At 41.3% G+C, this 23,159-nt stretch overlaps 1 protein-coding gene across 2 annotated transcripts in view; it reads right to left on the bottom strand.

Moving 5' to 3' along the window:
* LOC120927970 (C4b-binding protein-like) overlaps positions 1-23,159 on the bottom strand; it is a 62,429-nt gene that overhangs the window by 21,223 nt on the left and 18,047 nt on the right. Inside the window, exons 4-8 of one of the 2 annotated variants that reach the window (XM_040339003.1) lie at positions 20,032-20,128; positions 17,860-17,939; positions 12,079-12,261; positions 3,934-4,113; positions 306-491 (exon numbers count right to left, since the gene is read on the bottom strand). In XM_040339003.1, coding sequence (XP_040194937.1) covers positions 306-491; positions 3,934-4,113; positions 12,079-12,261; positions 17,860-17,939; positions 20,032-20,128 — 726 coding nt within the window. The remainder of the gene's footprint in view (positions 1-305; positions 492-3,933; positions 4,114-12,078; positions 12,262-17,859; positions 17,940-20,031; positions 20,129-23,159) is intronic. The other variant, XM_040339011.1, reaches the window with a different exon arrangement.

The raw sequence follows: 23,159 nt of genomic DNA, 5'->3' as shown, positions 1-23,159 counted from the left end.
CCGACGCTGGTTTACGACGCGAACTCCCCCCACCGGCGGCCGCGGTATTGCATCCTAAGATCCGACAGTGTAAGTCCATTACACCTGTCGGATCTTCTGGCTTTTTATGCGTAACTGATTCTATGAATCAGTCGCATAGATACTCTGAGAGATACGACGGAGTATCTGAGATTATCTCCTTTGTGAATCTGGCCCTATATATACTGTATAATAAGGAATAACAGTCTAGCTGGGCTTTTTTTCATTTGGTTCACTCAAATGTAATAAAAGAAAAAAAAAATATATATTTTTTTATGATAACTTACCCAGCTCACAGGTTGGCAAGTGGGGATACCATTGGAAATCTTCTCCACAGGTTACTTTGCTTTCACCGTTTAGTTTATAGTTTAAATCACACTCTAATGTTACTGAATTACCAACACTATATCCATCAGTTTTCTTTCCTCGTTTTACTTTGCCATTTAACAGTTTAGGTTCCGGACAGAACGCTCCTGTGAAATTAACGAAAAGGCAAAAAAAGTAGTAGATTTAGTTGTGTTTGTTCACAAAGCTTGATTTTTTTTTTATCCTTTAGAATGAAGAAAAAAGAAAATAGAATTATATATTCTATCCAATCTGACAGAGTTTGAGCTATTTTGCAAAGAAGAATGGGCAAAAATGTCACTTTCTCTAGATGTAAAAAAACTGGTAGAGACATCCATAAAAAGACTTGCAGCTGTAATTGCAGGGAAAGGCGGTTCTACAAAGTATTGACTCCGGGGGGCTGAATTCAAATGCACCCCACACTTTTCACATTTTTATTTGTAAAAAAAATTGAAAACCATTTTCCTTCCACTTCACAATTATGTGCCACTTTGTGTTGGTCTATCACATAAAACCACAATAAAATACATCTACATTTTTGGTTGAAACATCACAAAGTGGGGAAAATTTCAAAGGGTATGAATACTTTTTCAAGGCACTGTGTGTGTGTGTGTATGTATATATATATATGTATATATATATATATATATATATATGAGGGCCAGATTCAGGTAGACTTACGACGGGCGTATCAGTAGATACGCCATCGTAAGTCCGAATCCCCGCCGTCGTATATTTAAGCGTATTCTCAAACTGAGATGCGCTTAAATATTGCTAAGATACGACCAGCGTAAGTCTCCTACACCGTCGTATCTTAACTGCACGCTGATTTACGCCTAGAATATGTAAATCAGCTAGATACGCCTATTCACGAACGTACGCCCGGCCATCGCAGTAAAGATACGCCGTTTACGTAAGACGTTTTCAGGCGTAAAGATAAACCACCAAAAAGATGGCGCAGCCAATGTTAAGTATGGACGTCGGAACCGCGTAAAATTTTTCACGTTTTACGTCGTTTGCGTAAGTCGTCCGTGAATGGGGCTGGGCGTAATTTACGTTCACGTCGAAACCAATGAGTCTTTGCGGCGTAATTTGGAGCATGCGCACTGGGATACGTCCACGGACGGCGCATGCGCCGTTAGTAAAAAAACGTCATTTACGTGGGGTCACAATGATTTTACATACAACACGCCCACATCTTACACATTTGAATTAGGCGGGCTTACGCCGGCCCAGTTATACTACGCCACCGTAAGTTAGAGCGCAACTTCTTTGTGAATACAGGACCTGCTGCTCTAACTTACAGCGGCGTAGTGTATCTGAGATACACTTCGCCCGCCAAAATCTATGTGAATCTAGCCCATAATGTTTTTGTTTTTTTCCCTTTCATATTAATAGCCTACAATGTCATTTTTCTATTAACAACTTGTTTCTAGCCCTCTTTACATCTTCCAACAAAAGAGTTAATAGGTACATTCACATTTCATATGGCCCTCGCACCTCCTGTAGTTACAGCACTACCTGGTCTCTACCCAGAGGCGTATCTAGTGAAAATGGCGTCTATGGAAAGCACTGAAACTGCGCCCCTGTCAAAACAAATAAAACAGCTAACAAAACTATAAGTCAAGCGCTTTAATCTTTCAATTAACTAATTATGGATTGGCACTACATAAAGTGCCCAATTGGGTCAGTCCGCCTCTGGTCATTAAACATGCTGCATTCAGTGAAGTTCATGTACTGCAAAGTTTGCAGTACATGAACTTTCACTGAGTGTGGAATGTTTAATGAGCTTGTTGCACAAATCACTTTTTATTACACTTTATTTATGATATTTATTTAATCCATATTGACCACTATATTTGATTTGCTGCTTCTGCTTGGCACACACACAATCACACATGATTGTGTGTGCCAGGCCCAAGCAGAAGCAAGCAGCCAATCAAATTTAGTGCTCAATATGGATTAAATAAATATGCATATCCATAAATATCATAAAGTGATTTGTGCAGTGCAACAGCGGGTACTACTTTTAAGTAGACTGAGGATGCGACTACAGGAAATAACCAGACTGCGAATAAAACTACAGGAGATGACCAGAGACTGCGAATTTCCAAATACTGTATTTAAGCATATAAGCTCCGTTTTGTGTTGAAAATAACTGTGAAATCTAAAACTCTGGTGGGTGTAACAAGTTGTCCGATTGCCCCTTCTCATTAAAGTGTTAATAAACAAAAAGACAACTTATGTTTATTTGTCTTTTTTTTGCTGATCCGAAAAATTATCAGAGGATCGATCCAAACCGTGAGTTTTTTTTATCCGTTGCACCCCTATTAGATACGCCACTGACTGTATGTAAAGTTTTGCTGTAAAAGAGACTACGCCACATAGGGGAGACTTTTCTTGGGCAGTCTGAAGATTACTTAAAGTGACAGAGTCCTCAGTCTACAAAGATAATGGATTAATGGCGTCCTGGACCTTTCCCAAACCCAATCCAAGTTAAAATCTCCAAATAAATACAAAAAACAATTCTATTGACTGTTCTCTGATTTCGAGTGACTGTCACAAGTGCTGGTTGCTTGGTTGTCGGGCTGGAATGCCTCCCACCTGGCTGCACACACAGGGTGAACCCTTTTAAATCAAGTGGCTCCTACGGGGGTATCGCTACACAGTGCACGTAAAGGTTCTGATTTATTGGTTTGAGTTTGGCGTAGCGTCTTTCTACTACATTCAGCCTATTTGAAGGCAGGTCAGACTAAGAACCATTCAGATTCTGTTGTACATGTGCTGACATGAAACATGCTGACAGCAGGAGTGAGCAGATGGATCAACATGTCAATGTCCAATCACGCTCTGTCTGGGAGGTGACCAAGTTGTATTGCTTAAAGCGGAGGTTCACCCATAGAGAACACATTTTCCCCTTAGATGGATGCTCGTTTTGTCTAGGGGAATCGGCTAGTTGTTTTAAAATATGAGCTGTACTTACCGTTTACGAGATGCATCTTCTCCGCCGCTTCCGGGTATGGGCTGCGGGACTGGGCGTTCCTTCTTGATTGACAGTCTTCCGAGAGGCTTCCGACGGTCGCATCCATCACGTCACGATTTTCCGAAAGAAGCCGAATGTCGGTGCGCAGTATAGAGCCACACCGACGTTCGGCTTCTTTCGGCTACGAGTGACGCGATGGATGCGACCGTCGGAAGCCTCTCGGAAGACTGTCAATCAAGAAGGAACGCCCGCTCCCGAAGACCCATACCCGGAAGCGACGGAGAAGATGCATCTCGAAAACGGGTAAGTACTGCTCATATTTTAAAACAACTAGCCGATTCCCCTAGACAAAACGAGCATCCATCTAAGGGGAAAAGAGAAAAAAATACTTAAATGGGTGAACTCCCGCTTTAACTGCAGGACAGAAAACCCACATTCTAGATGTGCGGTGTCGGTCAGGGCTGTGTAAATCTCAGGACTGCCTGGACAAAATTACACATTGTTTGGAATTTAAAACAGATACTATAAACATATGTATTGCAACTATGTATTGAGATTTTTGTCTGAAGTTTAGCTTTAACACTCACCTATACATTCAGGTGGTGATGGGTCCCATTCACTGTGGATATTACACACTATAGTGTCTGTTCCTTCCATTGCAAAACCTTTATTACATTCAAATCTCATCACAGAATTTAATGTATATGGACCAACAAATCCTAACATCTTTCGCGAGTGTGGGATTTCCGGAGGCTCACAGTTAACTTCTACAATAAAAAACAACCAAGGATTATAACTAATTCATAACTAACACATTCATAATGCGTAGTAGTAGTAAATGTATTGTATATAGTAGGGTTCGGTTCAAGCAGCATTGGGCGAAGTTCAGATGCCAAACCTGACCCCCATTGAAATCATTTGGAGCCAAACTTTTCAGACGAAAAACTCCCATTTTCTAGGCTAATAGGGAATGGAGTGGCAAAAATAACATGGGAGTGTGCACTGCCCCAGGGAACATGTACCAATGCACAATTTTTTATTTTTTAAAGCTCTATTCAAACAGGAGCAGTGATTTTATTTATTTATTTATTTATTTTTTAAATGCTTAAAATTAAACATCAAAAATAGACAATTCTTTTAAATAACGTACCTGAGGGAGTGCCCTAATCCTGAAGGGGTCACCTTAGTGATGCACAGAAAATGCTGCAGCTGCACTGACATTTACAAAGGAAAAAAGTGTTAATTGCTGGCAAATGACAATCTTTTTTTTTTTTTTTACCAGCATGTATTTTGAGGACCTTTTCATGGGTCTAGGTGCTGTTTATTTTCTTTGTAGATGTCAGTTTGGCTATAGCACATCCTACAGCAGGAACTAAAAAGGTAAATTTGTGTAGAGTTCCCCCAAAAATACATACCAGACCATTTGAGTCTGGTATGAATTTAAAGGTGGTACTTTATGCAAAAAAAATAACATTGAGGTCTCCATAGGAAATCCGTACCAGACCATTTGGATTTGGTATGCATGGATGTTAAGGTGCAAAAGAGAAAAAAAGCTTGAAATCTTCCTAAAAAATCATGGCAGACCCTTAATCAGAGCATGCAGCCTGTCTGGCCAGGAAAAAGGAGGGAAAAAGTGTGCGCCCCACTTCTGAACCATACCAGGTCACATGCAATCAACATGGGGGAGTGCCTTGCAATCCCCATGTTGGTGAAGACAAGGGCCTCTTCCCACAACTCTGACTGGTGGTTTGGGGCTTATCAAAATCTGCAAGCCCCCTTTAAAAATAAGGGCCCCCAGATATCTCCTCTGCCCAATGTAGTACCTCTACTCAAAAAATTAAATAAGGATACCAAAATGTTTGACAAGTCTTTTATTAACCACTTCAATACAGGGCTTTAAAACCCACCTCCATACCAGGCCTATTCTGGCACTTCTCTCCTACATGTACAAATCATCATTCTTTTGCTAGAAAATTACTCAGAACCCCCAAACATTATATATATTTTTTTAGCAGACACCCTAGGGAATAAAATGGCGGTCATTGCAACTTTTTATTTTGCACGGTATTTGCGCAATCATTTTTCAAACGCCTTTTTTAAAAAAAAAATGGTTTCATGAATAAAAAAATAACAAAACAGTAAAGTTAGCCCAATTTTTTTGTAAAATATGAAAGATGATGTTACGTCGAGTAAATAGATACCTAACCTGTCATGCTTTAAAATTGCGCACACTCAAAAATCTCCATAGGCGACGCTTTAAATTTTTTACAGGTTACCAGTTTAGAGTTACAGAAGAGGTCTAGTGCTAGAATTGTTGCACACGCTCTAACGCACGCGGTGACACCTCACATGTGTGGTTTGAACGACGTTTACATACATGGGCGGGACTTACGTGTGCGTTCGCTTCTAAACGCGAGCTACCGGGGACAGGGGCGAATTTTTTTATTTTACTTTATTTTTTACACTTTTTTTTTTGTTTTTTTCGATCGCTTTTATTCCTATTACAAGGAATGTAAACATCCCTTGTAATAGGAATAGTGTGTGACAGGTCCTCTTTAAGGAGAGACCCCACATCTCTCCTCCAGGCTGGAAAGAATGAGATTGTGAATTATTTTTTTTTACAGATCTCATTCTTACTAGCAGCAATTGCGGTTTGTTTACTTACGGGTACCCGGGCGTGACGTCATCACATCGCGCCCGGGCCTCCGACAGTCATAGAGATGACTGGTGACCATCTGGTCACTAGTCATCTCTATGCTTCACATCCGGCGGATGGCGATCATCTCTCCGGGCCCCTGATGGCACGGGAGAGCCCGGAGAAGCACCGGATGGCGGCGGGAGGCGGGGATGTCCCCTCCCGCCGCCTATAAGAACGTTCAAGCAACGGAACCGCTGCTATGATCGTTCGTAGGATCGCCACCGGAAGAGAATTATATCTGAATGATGCCTCTAGGTGCAGGCATTATTCAGATATCCCCGCACAAAGTACAGGACGTCATATGACGTCCACCTGGGATAACAGATCACCTTTTTGGACTTCATATGACTGCGTGCGGTTTTGAAATGGTTAAAGGCTATATTTGGCCAATGTTATGTGGCCTGGGGATTCCAGGCCATTTACAGTCATGGCCGGAATTGTTGGCACCCCAGAATTTTTTCCAGAAAATCAAGTATTTCTCACAGAAAAGTATTGCAGTAACACGTTTTGCTATACACATGTTTATTCTCTTTGTGTGTATTGGAACGAAACAAAAAAAAGCAAATTGGACATAATGTCACATAAAACTCCAAAAATGGGCTGGTCAAAATTCTTGGCACCCTTGTGGATAAAATTGTGGATAAATAAGATTGTTTCAAGCATGTGATGCTCCTTTAAACTCACCTGGGGCAAGTAACAGGTGTGGGCAATATAAAAATCACACCTGAAAGCAGATAAAAAGGAAAGAAGTTCACTAAGGCTGGGTTCACACTACGATTTTCCCGTCCGTCAGCCGCATACGATTTCAGTATTGAAAACGTACGGGCCCGGACGGGAAAACGTATAGATAGACAATGCATTGCAAATCGTATGCACTCAGATGCATCCGGGTGCGTACGATTTGCTGGCAAAACGTTTTTTAAACGTACGCAAAACCGTGTTCAACCACGGTTTTGCGGCCGTTTTTAAAACAGTATGGCAAACGCATACGTTTTTCTTTAACATTAACGTCAATGGAAAACGCACATATGTGCGGTTCCATACGTTCCCGTCCGTTTCAGCCGCATACGGTTTTTCATATAAATCGTATGCGGCTGACGGACGGGAAAATCGTAGTGTGAACCCAGCCTAAGGCTGGGTTCACACTACTACACTACTTTCATCCTACTTTGCTCTGCTCTGTGTTCAATGTTTCCCTATGAGAGCGTCTTGTAGCGTCCTACACAAGTCGGTCCGACTTTGAAAATGCTCCCTGTACTACTTTTGGTCCTACAGTAGGTGTTTGTGATATTGTGTTTTTAGCACGACAGCATCGCGCTGATTCTCGGCGACATGGTGCCAAGATCTCGCCGACATCTCGCACTCACTGGAATAGTGTTTTTTATTTGTGTTTTTACCACTTTTCCTCCAGGTGAATGGGTAGGGGTACGATGTACCCCATATCCATTCACTTAGGGTGGGGGGCCGGTATCTGGGGGCCCCCTTATTAAAGGGGGCTCCCAGATTCCGATAAGCCTCCCGCCCGCATACCCCGACAACCAATGGCCAGGGATGTCGGGAAGGGGCCCTGTCCTCATCAACATGGGGACAGGGTGCTCTGGGGTGGGGGGGCCCGCAGTGCGCCCCCCTGCCCCAGAGCACCCAACCCCCCCATGTTGAGGGCATGCAGCCCGGTACGGCTCAGGAGGGGGGGCGCTCGCTCGTCCCCACTCCTTTCCTGACCGGCCGGGTAGCGTGCTTTGGATACGGGTCTGGTATGGATTGTAGGGGGACCCCCTACGCCGGGCCCGGTATGCTCCTGAGGGGGGAACCCATGCTGAATTTTTATTTAAAATCCCCCCTCAGGATTCATAACAAACGCCGCACACGTGTAGAATTGGCGGGAATCCAAGTCGGATCTCCCGTCGCTTCTATGACGGCTCTGTCTCCATCGCGGCAAGCCAGCTCGGCGCTGGCTCCCTCGATGGGGCTCGTAGGTGCTGAATTTCGCCGAGAAAGGGAGCGAGATTGACACAATATCGCGTGCACCTACTGTACATTGATCCTACTTCAGGCCCATTGAATATCATTGAAGTCGGACCAAAGTAGTATCCTGTTCATGAAAGTAGGATGGATGTAGGACCAATGTAGGATAAATGTAGGACCAATGTAGCAGAGCAAAGTAGGATGAAAGTAGTGTAGTAGTGTGAACCCAGCCTTAGTCTTTGCATTGTGTATCTGTGTGTGCCACACTAAGCATGGACAACAGAAAGAGGAGAAGAGAACTGTCTGAGGACTTGAGAACTAAAATTGTGGAAAAATATCAACAATCTCAAGGTTACAAGTCCATCTCCAGAGATCTAGATTTGCCTTTGTCCACAGTGCGCAACATTCAAGAAGTTTGCAACCGATGGCACTGTAGCTAATCTCTCTGGGCGTGGACGGAAGAGAAAATTTGATGGAAAGGTTGCAACGCATGATAGTCCGGATGGTGGATAAGCAGACCCAAACAAGTTCCAAAGAAATTCAAGCTGTCCTGCAGGCTCAGGGAGCATCAGTGTCAGTGCGAACTATGCGTCGACATTTAAATGAAATGAAACGCTATGGCAGGAGACACAGGAGGACCCCACTGCTGACACAGAGACATAAAGAAGCAAGACTACAGTTTGCCAAAACGTACTTGAGTAAGCCAAAATCCTTCTGGGAAAACTTATTTTGGACAGATGAGACCAAGATAGAGATTTTTGGTAAAGCACATCATTCTACTGTTTACCGAAAACGGAATGAGGCCTACAAAGAAAAGAACACAGTACCTACAGTGAAATATGGTGGAGGTTCAATGATGTTTTGGGGTTGTTTTGCTGCCTCTGGCACTGGGTACCTTGAATGTGTGCAAGGCATCATGAAATCTGAGGATTGCCAAAGGATTTTGGGTCGCACTGTAGAGCCCAGTGTCAGAAAGCTGCTTCCGAGATCTTGGGTCTTCCAGCAGGACAATGACCCCAAACATACGTCAAAAAGCACCCAGAAATGGATGGCAACAAAGCGCTGGAGAGTTCTAAAGTGGCCAGCAATGAGTCCAGATCTAAATCCCATTGAACACCTGTGGAGAGATCTTAAAATTGCTGTTGGGAAAAGGCGCAGTTCCAATAAGAGAGACCTGGAGCAGTTTGCAAAGGAAGAGTGGTCCAAAATTCCAGGTGAGAGGTGTAAGAAGCTTATTGATGGTTATAGGAAGCGACTGATTTCACTTATTTTTTCCGAAGGGTGTGCAACCAAATATTAAGTTAAGGGTGCCAAGAATTTTGACCAGCCCATTTTTGGAGTTTTGTGTGACATTATGTGCAATTTCCTTTTTTTTCTCCCTTTTTTTTTGTTTTTTTTTGTTTTGTTCCAATACACACAAAGGGAATAAACACGTGTATAGCAAGACATGTGTTACTGCAATACTTTTCTGTGAGAAATACTTGATTTTCTGGAAACATTTCTAGGGTGCCAACAATTTCGACCATGACTGTAAGTGAATGGACCAGGTGACATCAGTAGATAGTTAAAACTCGACAGATACAAGCACCCGCTGCTTCTCTGGCAACTGCTGACGGATGGAAGACGTCACATTTTTTCCCTGGATACAGTCATTGAATTAGATTAACACTAATCATCTAAAACAAAAAACCTGGGTAGTTAGCCATTTTATTGGGAGTTTTTATGGCTAAGGCCACTGTTCAGTTATGTTTTTTTTTTTTTTTTTTATGAAAATGTAATTCACAGTCTTCAAACACTAATCATAAGGTTTTCTAGGTAAAAGTATTAATAAAAAGCTCACTATTGGTTTAAAATCTGACAAAACCACAGATGAGTCTAATCTACTCAGATATTTGAGATATATTTGAGGTGCACATACTATGCCACTGCTATACACTTGGCATAGATTTACTATGCATTCAGATTTACAAAAAGATCTTAAAGTGGTGTATGTAATAAAAATTTGCAGAGCTATTTTCCCTGTGAAATTGAATGTACATTTGTTTTGTGCAAAAGCCTGCAATCTCATATGTTTCTAATCTATTTTCTTAAAGCGGAGTTCCAACCACAATTAGCATTTTTTAAATGTATGTCCTTTCATCCTGTGTTTTTATAATATAAATCTGGTCACTTACTATTTTACAATCCGCCACTGATCCGCATAGATATTCAAAAAAGATAGTTTATAAAACTATATCTACACCGTTGTCATTTTGCTTGTGGGCATTGTGAAGCCTACAGGCACTTACTTCCTGGAAGTCTTGGATGGGGAGTGATAATTGGACAGCGCACTGCATCCTGGGAAATGATGACACACATTTCCCAGGAGCATTAGAGGGAGATGATGTCAGAATCCTAGGTGGATTCAAAGGCAGATTTCGTGGGACCGCATAGCAACAGGCATTTCCAGATGAGTAAAAAAAATACATTTTTTTTTTTCTTTTTTAGTCTTAAGCTACAGTTTAAAGCAAAATAGTTCTTTTGATGGAACCTCCACTTTAAGTAGGATGTTCGTTATGCATAAGAATAGAATGAATCATAGTAAATAAGGGTCTGATCCTCAAAAGGGATACGCCGGCGTATCTACTGATACGCCGTCGTATCCCTGTTTCTATCTATGGAACTGATCCACAGAATCAGTTTCACATAGATAGGGAGAAGATCCGACATGTGTAAGGGACTTACACTGTCGGATCTTAGGATGCAGTACCGCAGCCGCCGCTGGGGGCATTTCTCGTCGGAATGCCGCTTCGGGTATGCAAATTAGCACTTACGGAGATCCACAAAGCTTTTACGCTTCGTTTTTTCTCCGTAAGTATTAGTTTGCCGTCGCAATATTAGGGCTGCTTTTACAAGGCCTAAACTGTTTAGACCTTGTAAAAGTAGACCATTCTATCCCGCGTCGCTGTCTTTTTTTTTTTTCGTCTTTTTTTTTTTTTACGCCCGTCGCGATTCTCAAAACCCGGCGCAACGTAAAACCGCGCAAAGCACGTCGGGAAAATGACGTCGGGAGCATGCGCAGTACGTCCGGCGCGGGAGCGCGCCTAATTTAAATGGGACTCGCCCCATTAAATTAGGAACGCCTTGCGCCGGCCGGATTTAAGTTACACCGCTCAAAATTTCTAGGTAAGTGCTTTGTGGATCGGGCACTTAGTTAGAGATTTTGCGGCGGTGTAACTTAAATGGCAAAAGTTACGTTGCGCCGGGTTTTTGAGGATTAGGCCCTAAGTATTTATTTTCTATGATAATCAGCTCCATCTAGTGGCCATATTGCAGTATTTTGTTGATTCCTGCTATTATAAATGAACAACATCTGACCTGGAGAGAAAATAGTTTAGTAACATTTGATTTTGCCAGCATTCACATAGAAGTAATATAATTAACACAGTGTGTCCAGAGCAAAAAAATACGTTATTTATTTGGATATAGTAGGGAAAGGTTAAACCTGTCAAGTTTTAGTGCTGTGTCCCAACTGGGGAGTTTCACTGTCTTATATTTGTCCTAGTGACCATTGTCAGTGGTACACTAAGTGAGGGAAGATTGAAAATCTTTAATTGTGGAACATCGTTAGAGGGGAAGCAAGTTTTTTAGGTGGCAACTGTCTGTTGGGGGATTTTCCTATTTTCTGTGGGGTCTATAGGTCAGAGAGTGAAGAAATTATCTTCAATGGGCTGTTCTGACAAAGCCCCAACACTTCTGGGTAGTGTCAAAGCTCCTCGCTAATATTTGTCCCTACACAATCCTATTGGTCCACCACTATGTTGGGGCTTCGCTTCGCTTTTGCCTTTCAGAAGTTTTGTAGTTTTTCTTTTCATAAAAAGGAAAAACAAATTCTCCCAATAAAATACTATTTTGGGAATATTTATGATCACCAACAAATAATCACCAAAACCTAGAAAAAATGATTTGATCCTTGTTGGATCTTCTTAGTACATGATTGTTAAGACTTGATCTATTACATATGCCACACATGGCCAATTTTACTGTATTCCACAAAAAAAAACAAAAAAAAAACACTTAGAAGTCTCACCTATACAGCGTGGCAGGGGATCGCTCCAGTTTCCATTGTCCATGCAGAATACAGAGCTGTCATACTCCGTCACCATGTTAGGACTGGTGCATTTATATCTTACAGCATCTGCAAATTCATACTCTTCTTTCACAGGGGAAAAAATCCCATTCGGAATCGTTGGAGGAGGGGGACACATTACAACTGAAAGGCCAAAATTCATCTGTATGCTTAGTAAATGAAATCAGACGATAGATAGATATTTTCACCCTGTTTGTGTTTTTAATTACATTTCTTATTTTTTTTGGAATGAGTAATAAGTATCTCACAAAAGTGAGTACACCCCCCACATTTTTGTAAATATTTTATTACATCTTTTCATGTGACAACACTAAAGAAATGACACTTTGCTACAATGTAAAGTAGTGAGTGTACAGCTTGTATAACAGTGTGAATTTGCTGTCTCCTCAAAATAACTCAACACACAGCCATTCATGTCTAAACCGCTGGCAACAAAAGTGAGTACACCCCTAAGTGAAAATGTCCAAATTGGGCCCTATCAGCCATTTTCACTCACGGTGTGATGTGATTCTATAGTGTTACAATTTCTCAGGTGTGAATGTGGAGCAGGTGTGTTAAATTTGGTGTTATCGCTCACTGGTCACTCGGTCATACTGGTCATTGTAAGTTCAACATGGCACCTCATGGCAAAGAACTCTGAGGATCTGAAAAAAAAATGTTGCTCTACATAAAGATGGCCTAGGCCAGGGGTGTCAAACTGGCGGCCCTCCAGCTGTTGCAAAACTACAAGTCACATGAGGCATTGCAAGGCTAACAGTTACAAGCATGACTCTCACAGGCAGAGGCATGATGGGACTTGTAGTTTCGGAACAGCTGGAGGGCCGCCAGTTTGACACCCCTGGCCTAGGCTATAAGATGATTGCTAAGACCCTGAAACTGAGCTGCAGCACGGTGGCAAAGAACAATCAGTGATTTAACAGGACAGGTTCCACTCGGAACAGGTCTCACCATGGTTGACCAAAGAAGTTGAGTGCACGTGCTCAGCGTCATATCCAGAGGTTGTCTTTGCAAAATAGATGTATGAGTGCTGCCAGCATTGCTGCAGAGGTTGAAGGGGTGGGGGCCAGCCTGTCAGTGCTCAGACCATATGCCGCACACTGCATCAAATTGGTTTGCATGGCTGTTGTCCCAAAAGGAAGCCTCTTCTAAAGATGATGCACAAGAAAGCCCACAAACAGTTCACTGAAGACAAGCAGACTAAGGACATGGATTACTGGAACAATGTCCTGTGGTCTGATGAGACCAAGATAAACATATTTGGTTCAGATGGTGTCAAGCGTGTGTGGCGGCAACCGGGTGAGGAGCACAAAGACAAGTGTGTCTTGCCTTCAGTCAAGCATGGTGGTGGGAGTGTCATGGTCTGGGGCTGCACGAGTGCTGTCGGCACTGGGGAGCTACAGTTGAGGGAACCATGAATGCCAACATGTACTGTGACATACTGAAGCAGAGCACGATCCTCTCCTTCTGGGAGGCAGTATTCTAACATGATAAAGACCCCAAACACACCCCTAAGATGACCACTACCTTGCTAAAGAAGCTGAGGGTTAGGCCCCTTTCACATGGGCGGACTGTTCAGCTTTTATAGGCGGACCTGAACGGATGCTCCATGCAGGTCTATGGAGCGACGAATGTCAGTGGTGACATGTCTGCTAACATCCGATCCACTCCGATCAGACCGGATGAAAATGGACAGGCGGTCGGTTTTTATCCGATCCCCCCCATACAGGAGAGTGGATCTCTGACAGCTCCGTCCCGCCACAGTGTGTAGAGACGGACCTGTCATCTGCCTGCTCAGCGGGGATGAACGGAGTGATCCCTGCTGAGCAAAGCGGAGTCCGTACATGGACACGCCTGTGGGAAAGAGCCCTAAAGGTGATGGACTGGCCAAGCATGTCTCCAGACCTAAACCCTATTGAACACCTGTGGGGCATCCTCAAATGGAAGGTGGAGGAGCGCTCCACCAGCTCAGTGATGTCGTCATGGAGGAGTGGAAGAGGACTCAGCGGCAACCTGTGAAGATCTGGTGAACTCCATGCCCAAGAGGGTTAAGGCAGTGCTGGAAAATAATGGTCACACAAAATATTGACACTTTGGGCCCAATTTGGACATTTTCACTTAAGGGTGTACTCACTTTTGTTGCCAGCAGTTTAGACATAAATGGCTGTGTGAGTTATTTTGATGGGACAGCAAATTCACACTGTTATACAAGCTGTACACCCACTACGTTGCATTGTAACAAAGTGTAATTTCTTACACACATGAAAAGATATAATACAATATTTACAAAAATGAGAGGGGTGTACTCACGTGAGATACTGTATATGGGGGCCCTGTTTTAAATACAGAGTCTTCTATATTCCTATGTCCCCCCACATGCCCCCACATTCTTTTAAGGGACCAGATGTGGGGACAAGATGCCTTGCAAGGGCAGAGGGCAACTTTACCTTCAAATGTATCCTTTACAATGTTCAAATGTGTGTGGCCTGGTATGATACAGGGCAATGATAGGCAACCTTTGAGAGGTAAAAGATTACTGTAATGTGGCACCCTTTTTTTCTTTTCTTTTTAAGAAAATTAACTAGCAAGCCTTCAATAAAAAGTAAGGATGACATGAAGAAAAATTTGAAAATGATACTAAAGCAAATGTGACCATAAAAATACAAACTAAGCCTACCTTAAAAGTTAGCTTCAGCGAGGAACTCTGCATTCACTTTCATTCACAATTTTATTCATGTCTGAGGCCTCGTACACACGACCAGTTTCCTCGGCAGAATTCAGCTTCCGACCGAGTTTCTGGCTGAATTCTGCCGAGGAAACTGGTCGTGTGTACACTTTCGGCCGAGGAAGCCGACGAGGAGCTCGACGAGGAAATAGAGAACATGTTCTCTATTTCCTCGTTGTTCTATGGGAGCTCTCGTCCCGCCGAGCTCCTCGGCGGCTTCAGGGCTGAACTGGCCGAGGAACTCGATGTGTTTGGCACGTCGAGTTCCTCGGCCGTGTGTACGAGGCCTGAGGAGATATTTTGCCTCGTTTCCACTGAGCGGTTCGGTACGGTTCGGTACGGTTCGGTATGGTTCGCTATTTTGGGTGTTTCCATTATGAAAGTGTGCCATTAAACCGAACCGTACCCGGACCATTCTGGGTCCTGCTTCAGATGTGGGGCCATAGGAAATGGAACGGTTCCATTAGGGCGGAGATGCAATACATTCCACTGATTGGTGGATGCGCTAGGCATTTTTTCTAAAACCTGAATGGTCCCTGACGGTCCGATTTGCAGTGGAAACGCTCACGAGAATAGACCGGTCCCATTCTAACCGCTCCATTCTACTGACCCGAACCGTTCCGTGCAGTGGAAACAAGGCATTGGTCACCCCCACAAGCCTCATGCTGGAATCCATCATGAAGACAGAACAACTGGAATTGCAGGATGACTTTCTCAACTAGTTTCAGGCCTGTCTCCTCAATGCTATCATAGCTGTCTGCTCTGGCTAGTGTAGTAGTAGTAGGGCACAATACAGGAGAGTCAAGAGGGTATGATACGGAGGGGTCAGGAGGGCACAGTACAGTGGGGTCTGGAAGGCACACTACAGGGAGCTCAGGAGGGCGCAGAAACAGTTTCCTAATGCAGAGTTGAGCAGGGAAACTGCTGTGGCAAGCTTTCCAAACATTTATTTGCCTCTTTCATTTCATATTGGGTCTTAACAGAAGATTCTTGTGAGTTTACTTTTTCTTTTTATCAATTTTTCCCTGAAATACCAACCATCTGCATTCGCCTGGCAAAATTATTTGCTGAAAGTCCCCATTGAGTTACGGGATGAACTCAAAAAGGATGTGGATTTTGATCTCAGGAAACACCGTCGTATCTCTGTTTTTGGCCCCGGGTATCTATGCGTATGATTCCTAGAATCATTTTCGCATAGATACGGCGTAGATCCGACAGGTGTAAGTCACTTACACCGTCGGATCTTAGATGTAATTCGACGCTGGCCGCTAGGTGGCGTTTACGTTCAGTTCTCATTTGACTATGCAAATTAACCTGATGCGCCGATTCCCGAACGAATTTGCGCGTCGTCGTCGTTTCCGTCGTTTCCGTAAGCGTAAGGTTACCCCTGCTATATGAGGGGTAACCTTACGCCAGTCCGCCGTATGCCATGTTAAGTATGGCGTCGGGTCAGCGTCGACTTTTTCAATCGGTTACGTCGTTTTACTAAGTCGTCCGCGAATACAACTTTACGTCAATGACGCTCACGTCGGCGTCATTGACGTTTTCCGTTGTGAGCTGGAGCATGCGCACTGGGCTATTTTTCCGCCCGGCGCATGCGCAGTTCGATCGGCGCGGGGCGGCTTAATTTGAATACAAGCCGCCCCCTTTGAATTACGCGGCCATACGCCGGGCCATTTACACTACGCCGCCGCAAATTACGGAGCAAGTGCTTGGAGAATACGGCACTTGCTCCAGTAAGTTGCGGTGGCGTGGTGTAAATGGCTTACACTACGCCGCCGCCGATTCTATGAGAATCCGGCCCTTGGTCTTTAAATTGTATATCTCTGCAATGCATGCACAGAAAAATACCTGATAATTTGCTACAAGTCCAGTGTGCTCCTAACCTCTGTTTGAGGTGATAACGCAATGCTTCTACTGCACTGAAATCCCAAGCAGCATTGTCCACTCTGCCTGCCAAACTACAGAACTCTATACCTTTACTGTCTCCACATGCATGCATTGATTTCTTTCCCAGCAAAATAATGCTGCCTTATTTGCTGCAATTATTCACAGAACTGGTGAGAACAGGACATTAGGTGTTAAGCATCAGAATCCCAATACACCTGAGCTAATTCGGGTCTTAAGTTAAAAATACCACACTACATCCTCCTCAAAGAAAGTGAGCTCAGGGACATTTAACAGCAACCAAATCTGATGGCAGACACCAAATATTCACGACAAGATGGCTCTCACTGATTTATTAACTGCATACAGATTCTTAAGGGGATTTTTATCAAGTGCACCAACATTTTTCAAGGGCCCCAATGATAGCCGACAGATAGATCATATTAGGGACTATCCCTTCCTTTATCCCTTACTATACCCCCCATTAGTCCTTTTAGTTTGTTTTATCATCACTTATTTGTCTGGTGCTTTTCTAGGCATAGCATAGCAGCCATCAGTGCACGTGAACAGTATAGCCTTACCCGTTTTTAGTTTACATTCCTTCTCTGCTTACAGTTGCTCAACTGGTGGCATTGTTACCATTTATGTTGATTTGGAGTCTCAATTCTAACAGTACCTCATATCCTGTCAGTCATTACATTAAATGTCAATTAGCTGTTAATATTGTGTTTATTCGGTTACCTATTGACCTAACTTACAATATACAGAGTTATCTTTTTTATTCTACAACTCAGTGTTTGTTTTAATGAGAGAATATTGTTGCTGGGTGTCAGGAACCAGTTTAGTGGACTTTATGGTACTAAATGCATTTTTATATATATATATATATATATCCCCCCAGGTGAGTCAAAAAGGTTGAGATACTTGGAAAGGTCAAGGTACAGAACAAGAGGACCTATACTTTGCAGCGGCTCCTGCAGGGGTAGAGCTACATTGTCCCATGTGAAGTATGAACTTTAATGACATTACAGTTTAATGACAGGTCCACTGTAAAGAACTCCAAAATGCACTTTGTGAAGTTCTTCTTTAATAAGATTTAAAGCACTTTTTACCTTCACAGGAAGGAAGCGTGTTACTCCATGTTCCGTCTGCTTGACACTCTCGGGAATTTCTTTTTGAAACCATATTGAACCTTGAAAGATGAATAGGTAACCAGAAATAAATACATTTGTTGCAATATCTCTTACAGCAATGCTATGGGATGTTAAAAGGCAGAGGAAACTGGGGGTGAATTATAAAGCAATTATAAAGTAACAGGAATTTAATTCTGCCCATTTCACTTGCTTTATGTTGCTTCTGCTTATGGTCTTTCTACCAGTTTATAAAGAGGAGATGTAAAAGTATAAAAAAAAATTTGGAGACAAAAAAAAGAGATCCACCCTTAGTTTTCTCTGCATGACATGCATTACACAAGTCACCAATAAATGGTTAAAAGGGAAGTATGTTTTTTTTATTTATTTCATACTTACCTAGGTGGATGCAGCATCAGACCGATGCTGCATCTGTCCCCACACCGCCTCTTCGCTGAGAACCGAGCCACTGAACATCGCCGATGGCTTGGTTCTCTCCCCTCCCCGAGCGGAGAGCTGCTGCTTATCAGTCAGCATCTCTCCTGCTCTGCTCCTCCACTCTCTTTGGAGTGCTGATCTGAAAAATAGAATGTATCTTCTCATTAATAAAGTGGGCTGACATCTCATGATTCCATTACAAAATTCAGGCAGTGGTAAAAAAAACAAATGTATGTGGATAATATTAAAAAATCACAAATATTTTTAAAAATAGAAACTATATTACCCCCAAGAGGGAGCGTGTCCTAACAATTTTGACTGCTGACAGTTTATGATTATGTAACTCTATATACAGTATATAGACCAGTGGTTCTTAATTTACAAGGTAAAGGGGACCTCAAATGTAGCCCCTGATATCTCCAAAGAACCACAAATAATATTTAATTTGTAGAATGGTACAGAAGACTGTTCTACAGTTGTGACTAGAGCCCAAAGTCACGGTGTAGGAGACAGCAAAGATTTCGGATATGTAAGATGAGATTTCTAAAGATCATTGGTAATAAAGGCCCGTTAACAAATCAATACTCCCTAGACATGTGCACAGAATTTTTTTTCGTTTTTTTTGTTCCGTTTCGTATCGTTCCGTAGGTTCGTTCCCGTTCGTTTTTCGTAAGACGCCCGTTTTCCTGTTCGTTCCCGTTCGTTTTTCGTACGACGCGATTTTTTCGTATTCCGATCGTTTCGTATTTTGGTTACCGTTTTATTTTCGTACATGCGGGATGGTTCGTTATTCTGTTTAATTCATGTTCGTTACTTGTTAGACAATAATTTTCGTGAATTTTCGTCATTTTGTACTTTCGTAAATATATCGCGGGATTCGCGGCACTTTCAACACGCGGCTCATCCATATTAACTATTGTTAAGCCCCATATACTTGGTCAGACTTTTTTAACAACAAACAACAAACATAAAAACTCCATCAGAAAACCATTTTTGGGTTCCAGGTTCAAAAGTCTGGCAAACTGATCTCTCCCTTCAGACGAAAATCCACAGAAAAGTTTATTTGGCTTTACTGTACTACTGTACTCAGCACAAAAGAGAAGCTGCTTCACTAACTAACTACACTCACTGCCCATTCAAAAAAACGAAAATGACATCTTATAACAAAAGATTTGCATTCTGTATTTTGAAACCAAATTACGAACAGAAAAAAGGAATTCAGAATACAGAATACAAATCTTTTGTTATAAGATGTCATATGAACATACAAACAGAGAAAGGATTCAAACAAAATACAGAATGAAAATCTTTTGTTAGATGTCATATGAACATACGACTGAAAATCAAAATACGAACACAACAAGGATTCAAACAAAATGCAGAATGCAAGTCTTTTGTTATAGATGTCATATTCGTTCTTTTGCCGTTTTCGTTTTGTCGTATTTTCGTCGGATCGTTCATTCGTATTTGCGGTTGTTCGTTATGCGACTCATTCGTAATCCCGTTGTTTTCGTATTTTGGTGCTTAAAGTTTTTCGTATGTACACATTATTCTGCGGGTACGAAAATGAAAATTTTCGTACGAAAATAACATTCGTATGAACGGGAATGCACATATCTAATACTCCCACTACTGACTGCTAGGGACGGAGGGCCGCACCAATGGGTTGCATGTATCTCTCAGGCCACAGGTTGGCCACCAAGGATTTAAACTCACCCCAGATTACAGTGAAATGTTACTTTTGAGCCAAAGAAAAAACTTTCAGTTTCAAGATATCCATTTTCTATGTCACCAGGATATCCACATGATCTTACTGTAAAAGAGAAGACAAGACTTGATTAGCTGTCTATTCCATAAACTGCCATTCTGCAATCTCAGACAAATGTTGGGCTAATCTTTTGGAATTCCAAATTTGTTAAAAAAAAAATATATATAAAAAACCGCCACACTAGTCATTTTGGAATTATAATGCAATGCCATATTGCAATCTTGAGTTGTTCTAAATACAGTTGGGCACCGAAAGCCCCCATAAATGTCACTTTCTGCTTGTAAAATTGGTTCATCAATTTTTTCAGAAGTCTACACTAAGATACAAGTAAAATTTTAGGCATCCTCTCTAATCGGAATTCCATTTTCGGTGAGATACGCCATGAGGGTTAATTACTTCTAAAGGGATGCACACACTGCAACTTCTCTCATCTGATTAGTGAATGTGCACCAGGTAATTATAATAAACACATAACCTCCCATTCAGAAAGTCTTCCAAATTCATAGTGGAACAAAAAGCTTTTTCTTCAGAACAGAAAGATTGGAATCTGCTACAAAGATTATTACAATTCATGTACATACTGTAGATCAACAAAAGCAACTCTGTCATATTGCTGGCATGATGTACACCTACCTATAGTAGTTTTCTGCTCCCCTGGTGCACTAATACCTAGGTGTTCTCATAAGTCAGTTTTCCGCTCAAAACTATGGGCCAGATTCACAGAGGAAATACGCCGGAGTATCTACTGATACTCCGGCGTATTTTCAAATTTGCCGCGTCGTATCTTTATTTGTAATTCACAAAAAAGATACGACGGCTTTTGGCTAAGATCCGACAGGCGTACGGCTTCGTACGCCTTCGGATCCTAGGTGTAATTTTCCGGCGGCCGCTGGGTGGAGTTCGCGTCGTTTTCCAGCGTCGGGTATGCAAATTAGCTGATTACGGCGATCCACGAAGATACGCACGTTCGCCGCAATCTCTTACGTCGTCACTAGTCGGTTTTTCCCGTCGCAAACTTAGGCCTGCTTTTTCATGGCTTATATTTAGAACAGCCATGTTAAAGTATGGCCGTCGTTCCCGCATCGAATTTCAAATTTTTTTTTTGTTGGCGTAAGACGTCCGGGAATACGAAACGGCGTAACGCACGTCGCCGTTCAAAAAATACGTTGGGGCGCCGTAATTTCTCGCACAGCACGTCGGGAAATTTTCACACGGAGCATGCGCAGAACGTTCGGCGCGGGAACGCGCCTAATTTAAATGGTACACGCCCCATTTGAATTAGGCGGGCTTGCGCCGGACGGCTTTACGTTACACCGCCGTAAGTTTACACGCAAGTGCTTGGTGAATCAGGCACTTATGCTGAAAACTTGCGGCGGTGTAACGTAAAGGGGATACGTTACGCCGCCGCATATATCTGTGAATCTGGCCCTGGCCCTGTTCTATTGTTTTTCTATGCTATTATTTTCTATTCTTTTCTGTTCTAATCTTTTCTATTCAAATTCGTTTTTACTCTATATGAAAATCGAATTTCGGAAGAGGTTTTACATATATATATATATATATTACATTATATATTTTCTACGATCTTCCGAAATTCTAATTTCGTATAGAATTAATTTACATTCGAATAGAAAAGATTAGAATAAAATAGAAAATAATAGAAAAGAATAGCACAGAAAAACAATAGAACAGCATAGAATATATATAATATATATATATACATTTTCCAAAATTCAAATTTTGAATAGAATGAACTTGAATTTGAATAGAAAAGATTAGAATAGAAAAGAATAGACTAGAAAAACAATAGAACAGAATAAAATATAATATATGTTATATTCTATTCTGTTCTATTGTTTTTCTAGTTTCTTCTTTTCTATTCTATTCTAATCTTTTCTATTCTAATTCAAAATCATTCCATACATCGAAAAATGGTTATATATATATATATATATGTATATATATATATATATATATATATATATATATATATATATATATATTAGGGTTAGGGTTAACCCTAAGCCTAATAAAGATTAGAATAGAAAATAATAAACTAGAAAAACAATAGAACAAAATAGAATAAAATATACATATATTATATTTTATTCTGTACTGTTCTATTGTTTTTCTAGTCTATTCTTTTCTGATCTTTTCTATTCTAATCTTTTCTATTCAAATTCATTCTATACAAAATATATATAACAACATTTGAATTTCATATAGCATAAATTTGGATAGAAGCGATTAGAATAGAATTGAAAATAATAGAAAAACAATAGAACAGAATAGAAAAAAATATTATATAAAACCTATATATATATATATTAGGTTTAGGGTTAGCCCCTATATAAAAAAAATTATAAAAAAAATATTATTATTATTATTATTATTATTATTATTATTATATTTTATTATATTCTGTTCTATTGTTTTTCTAGTCTATTCTTTTCTATTCTAAATTTTTCTATTCAAATTCATTCTATACGAAATTCGAATTACGGATTTTTTATATATGTGTGTGTATATATATATAGATATATATATATATATATATATATATATATATATATATATGTTAGGGTTAACCCTAACCCTAATATTTACATATATAACCATTTTCCGAAAATTCGAAGTTCATTTAGAATGATTTTGAATTGGAATAGAAAAGATTAGAATAGAATAGAAAATAGAAAAGAATAGAATAGAAAAACAATAGAACAGAATAGAATAAAATCGCTTAGTTTACATAAAACACGCCCCCCTGTTCCTCATTTGATTTAGGCGCGCTTACGCCGGCACATTTACGATACGCCGTCGTAATTTTAGACGCAAGTACTTTGTGAAAACAGCACTTGCCTCTCAAAGTTGCGGCGGCTTAGCGTGACTACGATACGCTACGCCCATTTAAATTCACACCTATCTACGTGGATCTGGCCCCTTATCTCCAATGTCAGGTTCACTCCCTTCTGCTTTCTCAACCCACAAGCCATGAACATCAATACAACATGACAAATGCTATGCAAACTATTGCGTTTAAATTGGCTGGCTCCTTTAAAAAGACTCAATGACTCAA

Source organism: Rana temporaria, chromosome 1 (assembly GCF_905171775.1).
Source record: "Rana temporaria chromosome 1, aRanTem1.1, whole genome shotgun sequence".
Lineage (NCBI taxonomy): Eukaryota > Metazoa > Chordata > Amphibia > Anura > Ranidae > Rana > Rana temporaria.
The sequence above is the reverse complement of the archived record's forward strand: the minus strand, read 5'-3'. Positions and strand labels throughout refer to the sequence as shown.